Source organism: Tigriopus californicus, chromosome 11 (assembly GCF_007210705.1).
Source record: "Tigriopus californicus strain San Diego chromosome 11, Tcal_SD_v2.1, whole genome shotgun sequence".
Classification (NCBI taxonomy): domain Eukaryota; kingdom Metazoa; phylum Arthropoda; class Copepoda; order Harpacticoida; family Harpacticidae; genus Tigriopus; species Tigriopus californicus.
The window spans coordinates 2,683,875-2,689,327 of record NC_081450.1 but is presented as its reverse complement, the minus strand read 5'-3'; the positions used below and the strand labels follow the sequence as shown (position 1 = coordinate 2,689,327).

General features: G+C 39.6%; 1 protein-coding gene across 1 annotated transcript; it reads left to right on the top strand.

Moving 5' to 3' along the window:
• Window positions 1-2,518: 2,518 nt before the first annotated feature.
• On the top strand, window positions 2,519-4,910 carry LOC131891049 (uncharacterized). Its single transcript, XM_059240540.1, has 6 exons — window positions 2,519-3,008; window positions 3,193-3,372; window positions 3,453-3,676; window positions 4,209-4,317; window positions 4,378-4,665; window positions 4,737-4,910. The coding sequence occupies exons 2-6, from the start codon at window positions 3,366-3,368 to the stop codon at window positions 4,838-4,840; spliced, it is 732 nt and encodes a 243-aa protein (XP_059096523.1). The 5' UTR covers window positions 2,519-3,008; window positions 3,193-3,365; the 3' UTR covers window positions 4,841-4,910.
• Window positions 4,911-5,453: the final 543 nt, after the last annotated feature.

Below are 5,453 nucleotides of genomic sequence, written 5' to 3'. Positions count from 1 at the left end.
ATTATTTTTTCTAGCATGAAAACTAGGGCCGGCCAAAACTTGCAGATAAATATGGTCTTAATTGACAGCAAATCTGCTTAAAAAATCAAACACATTCACACAAAAATTTGCAAATCAACTATTTTTGTCTGCCATCTCAAGCAACACATAGATGAAAGGGAATATTACATTACAATATCTTCAAGCACCGGTAATTGAACCTACTATCCCTAAGAAGCAGATTCTTGCCAAGTGCATGCTGGCTCCTAATTAATAGACCTTTAAACAAATCAGTTGCCATTTTGACCGAACTTTTTTGTTAGTTGGGACAATTGAGAAAAGTTATCTATTTGAACCACAACTGACTGAAGTCCTTGTTCTCAGAAGCCATCTTTCTCATGTTACTTATCATCACAGGAAGAAAAGAAAAAAAAGGTCAAAAAACAGAAGGTTTTTTTGGACCTCAAAATATGCGAAAAATCTTCTTTTATTTTCGGTAACATCCACGCGTTGCTTTTTCTAAAGAAGTAACTGCTGTAGTAACTCGTTACTTTTTCTGGAAAGTAATGGTAGCGCGTTATTGTTTTATACATGTTTTTATACATATTGTTTTTCACATAATGCAGAGTGTTTTGATCTAATTAATAAAAACGACAGAGGGACATCTGGTGAAGGCTGTTTAAACAGTATTTGTGCTCTAATTAATACAAAAGACAATTTTTGGTACAGTTCCAGTTTTTTTTGTCACATCTGCTCTGAATCTAATGGAACCAGAAATATTTGTCATATCGCTAACTCTATGCCTGATTGCTGGGTTATTTGTATTTGCCTAAAACGTTATGATGCAATGCTAATAATAGTGCTTTGTTTGGAAGTAAGTAAAATGATTTAAATGTGGCGGAATAGGAATTTCAGAATGGAGGAACAATATTTTGAAAACCAGGCAACCCTCCATTGAGCAGTGACATCATGGAGTTGAGGCCTGAATCCAACCCCACAGCCAAAAGAAAACTCTAGATTACAAAGTGACCTTGTGTAATGTCAGTGCCACAACGTTGTACGGACTTTCACAAAAATATGATTAAAAGGTTATCTTTTCTCTAGGTTATATTCAGTTTACTGTTTGTCAGCTTTTTTTCTCTTGTAATATTTTTCTCTGGGTTCTGTGTTAAAGATGATGGAGTTGCTTAAGTCAGATGTCACCACTTTCTAGACCTTTCATCAAAAATTAATAATCATGAGTGCAGGGCGGATTTGAAAGTTTTTCACGAACTTTTTATTCATTTTGCTGAAAAGATAAACTTTCAGTCTTCAAACTGCTACTTTTTTCCTGGAAAAGCTAATTTTACTTATTTTTCATTTTTACATTAATTCAAGGGAATTTGATTGAACCTGTCACTTTCCAAAATTGAAACATCAATCTAAAATTGAATGATTAACATTCCGTAAATATTAGCAATTCTGAAATTCAAAAAAACGTTACCTCACAACATCAATAACAACAATGTTTTATGAGTTGGTCATTTTCGGCTTTGTTTAAGAAATGAAAATTTGAAAAGGTGATGAACCAGATTAGAAGGATAATATCCAGAATATTCATGTGTATGGTAAACGTTATTTTGAAATTTACAAGCATGAGTATTTAACATTTCAGTGTTCCAGCTGACCAAATAAGAAGTAAAAGCAAAACAGGTTGTAACCATCCAATACTTTTTACAATCTTTTCATCGCTTTTCATTTCTCACGGAAAAACGAAATCAAGGTATGCCCAAAAATACTTAAGTGGGCAGATCAAGAATCAACGCCAATAATCCAATATTTTGATGAGTAGCAGCAACATTATTTGATATGAATGGGATGCCTTACTTTTGCAACACTCATTTACTTCGGTTAATTCTTGCAACCTAGGAGAAGCTTTTATCGTCATTTTGTTTGGTCCCAGATAAATGCCATTCTTTGGCTCAAAACATCACTTTCAAATCCGCCCTCTAATTCTGAGTGACAGACCAAGAATAAGAACTAGGAAAAAAAGAACCCTCCTCCCAATCTTCGAACCATACCTATTAAATATCGATCACACGCCTTTGTCACTGCAAGGTCCCTTTCTATTTTGTTCGGTAACCTTGGTGCTTATGTGTTCACCTTTGAACAAAAAGCTTTTAAAGTGCTGACCAAAAATAGCTAATTTGAACTAAAAAGCGACAATTTGCCCATCTTCCAAAAATACACACCGATGGCCAACGTTATAAAGAACGTTCGGCACTTTTCCCACACACATTCGCTAACTATAAACATACGCGCAAATCCTCTCTCCCGCCCAATTTCGTCACGACAAGAAGGTTTACACACATTGCCCCCCCCCCCCCCAACCCCCAACGTTTCAACTCAGTCCATGAATCATTTACTTAAACACTTCAATAACTAATGAGCAAGTCCCACATAATAAAAGAAACCTTGGAAATCCACGCCTAGCACACACACACACACCTTATTCACTATCATACAAAAGGTATGATGAATAGCTTCGTGGATAATCCTGTTTTCCGTGAAGCATTCAAGCAGGTCGTACCCGTACGTGCGTACCCGTATAAACAAGTGTGCTGTGTCTTCTTCACCTGATATAACAGTATGTGTCAATGAAGTGCCAGGATCGTTGGTTTGAGACCTGATAACGCGTTTCACAATACTACTACCTATGAGTAATAGTGACAAGTTTAAAAACATCGCGCAACCCAGTCGTGTCGAACAATTCCAGTATGCAGTTTGTCGTGAAAGCCAGTGTCAGCCTTTGTGGGCTTGTTGCTCTTGATATCGAATAGTCCTGCCCAAGGCTTTCAACTGACCAATTTCAATCTGTATCAGAACGACAATGTGACGGACCTCAAGAATACATTGATTTCACCAATCCGGACGATTATCACAAAATCCGATTGAAATACTCGTTAAGCAATGGGGAAGATTCAAGTCATTGAGCATCGCTTTGGGGGACGTGGAAGTGTTTCGGTTGGTGGGAGACCGAACACCCATTTGTGAGTATTCATTCAATGGTCGTCTATTCTTTGTCCATATGGGCTTGCAGTCTTCGTCAGAACAAAGATTTTGTTGAGCTCATAGTAGCAACTTTAGCTAGAGTCCTCCTATTCCATAGTTGAGAAGATCTGAAATATACATCATTCTACTACTAGTCTTACTAGTGCATTCAATATATTTTAGTGAAAGAGCCATTCAACGAAGATTCTATTCGCTTCTTACGGGAGGATAGTAAATCCTTGTTTGATATCGATATCCTGAAACCTACGGTGGATTTCGAAGGAATATATGACGTTGAAGTGAAGACCACTTTAAATGGACAAGAGGAGGCGTTCACCGAATCCAAGGAGATACTTATGCAATGTGAGTCGTCTCGAATCGTTTGGATCATCAGGAGTGTTCGACTGCTATTCAACTTAATCAACTTCATTTTGTGATTTCAGACCGATGCTCAGAGTTTGTTTCTAGCGTGGACACGAGCGAGCCTAATTGTCTCATTCAGATTACTCTAGGATGCAAAGAGCGACTCTATCCCAAGTTTTGGAAGAAAGAGGCGTTTGTTTGGTCCACCGAGAAAAACGAATTCCGAGTTGATTTCACGAATTGGAAACAAGGTCAAATATTCGCGGATGGGACCTATTCTTACTATTTGGAAGATAAGTACGAAGTGAGTGACCATGATGATGTCGATAAGAAAAATGATGTTGAATGATTGAAGATGTGAAAATGAAAAATCGAACCAAAAAAGGGACGAACGTGGGGAAAAAAGAAATGGTTTTTGGAATTGTCTAGAATTGAGAAAAATCAGAGACTCCTCGGGTCCTGTTTGAATTGGGATATCATACTTGAAGATGAGCGGTTCCATTGGTGAATTTGGGGCCACAAGGCTACAAATGAATAGTTACCAGATTTGTTAAATAATTTTTAAAAGATACCTCGATAAGTACATTGACCTGAAATGTGAAGGGCTTTTGCTTTCAAATCCATCAACTGGGCTGAAAGCAAGTTCACCAGATTACATGGCTTTGAATTGAGTTTGCTCAGAAGGTCTCTGATCAACGTGAGTCCGAATAGGGGTTTCTTTTTTTTCAACAAAAGCATCGATCTAACTTGTTTTTGTGGGGATGATTTGATTCACACTATTGAAATTTGAATTTCCAACGTCACCTCTAAACTGACGGCATGTATTGATTTTTCAGATCACTCCTGAATCTCCGTTTGGCTTGTCGGTCAATAGTACTTTCTCATTCGGAGCATTCCAGAATATGTCTTTCTCGACAGACAGCACGGCTACTTTCCAGGCCTTTGGTAAGAGCGTTATTTAACATTAAAACATTCCACCACTTGTCAATATTGCCATTTTCTCAGATTTCGATGGTTGTCCGTCATATGCGAACATCTGTCAATCTCCCCCGGGCGAATTGGCATGTGAACAAGAAAATGGCCAAGAACCCAGAATCAAATGTCGAAATTACGTTGTGTCCAGCAGTACCAACGAAAAAGCCAAGCTGATATTTGAGTGCCCCGAGGATTGCGCTCTTCAATTGGAAGGTCAAGTGATTTCCGAGCCGACGTTGGTTTATGAATGTGACGAGCCGGCCCATCTATGGAGGAACTCGTCGGGTCAATCGCTGCCCACGAGTTTGCCAACTTGCGGTATGGAATAACGTACGAGTAGTAGATGGTCATTGAGGGATAATGCGATGGGATTTTTCTTTCTTTTGCAGACTGTCCAGAGCGGGGAGGCGGGCATCTTTCCTCCAACTCAGAAGTTTTATCGTATGGCCTGCCTTTGATCATTGGGTTGACCAATTTTCTTCAGAAACAATAAAGACATAATAGGTTATGTGCTTGTCTGTAGGAACATGTTTGATAATAAAATAGACCCCATGATTGGCTTATTTTCTCATGGTACTCTCATTCTTTGGATAGGGGTTGGCGGCAATGAGAGCGAGGTTTCGTGTATTTATGAATGAGGGAGGTCATCCACACCATCCATACCTTGAGCTCGAGATGATGAATGATGAATAATAAACACATCATAGCAATAACAATAAAAATCTTTAGGATAACGAGCGAAGATAACTGAATAAACCCAGAATGCCAATGTAAACCTCGTCTAACATCTGGTCAGACCCGTTCGTGCTGGTAAGATGGATGCACAATAACCACCGACCCAAAAAATGAGCGCCCAGAATGGATGGCGCCTCTAGGCTCAAAGCATCATCATCTCCGAATCCCCGGATGAAAAACTTTCGATCCACCAATTGTCGGGCAAACATACCCCTTGGCCCATTTCTTTCTGAGACTCCGACTCTATATCTATATCCGGGGTTGGGCCCCGCTGCGACCCCGCGTCCGCCCCGCTTCAGCCTAGTCCGCCGAAATGTCAGCTGTTGAGCCTGGCCGCAGCCGCCCAGCCTGGGCAGCCTGAGCCGCCAGAA

Coding starts and splice junctions, on each gene's coding strand:
- LOC131891049 (XM_059240540.1), top strand. Junction 3,677..4,208: donor ATTTGGAAGATAAGTACGAA/GTGAGTGACCAT, acceptor TTGATTTTTCAG/ATCACTCCTGAATCTCCGTT. Junction 4,666..4,736: donor CACGAGTTTGCCAACTTGCG/GTATGGAATAAC, acceptor TTTCTTTTGCAG/ACTGTCCAGAGCGGGGAGGC.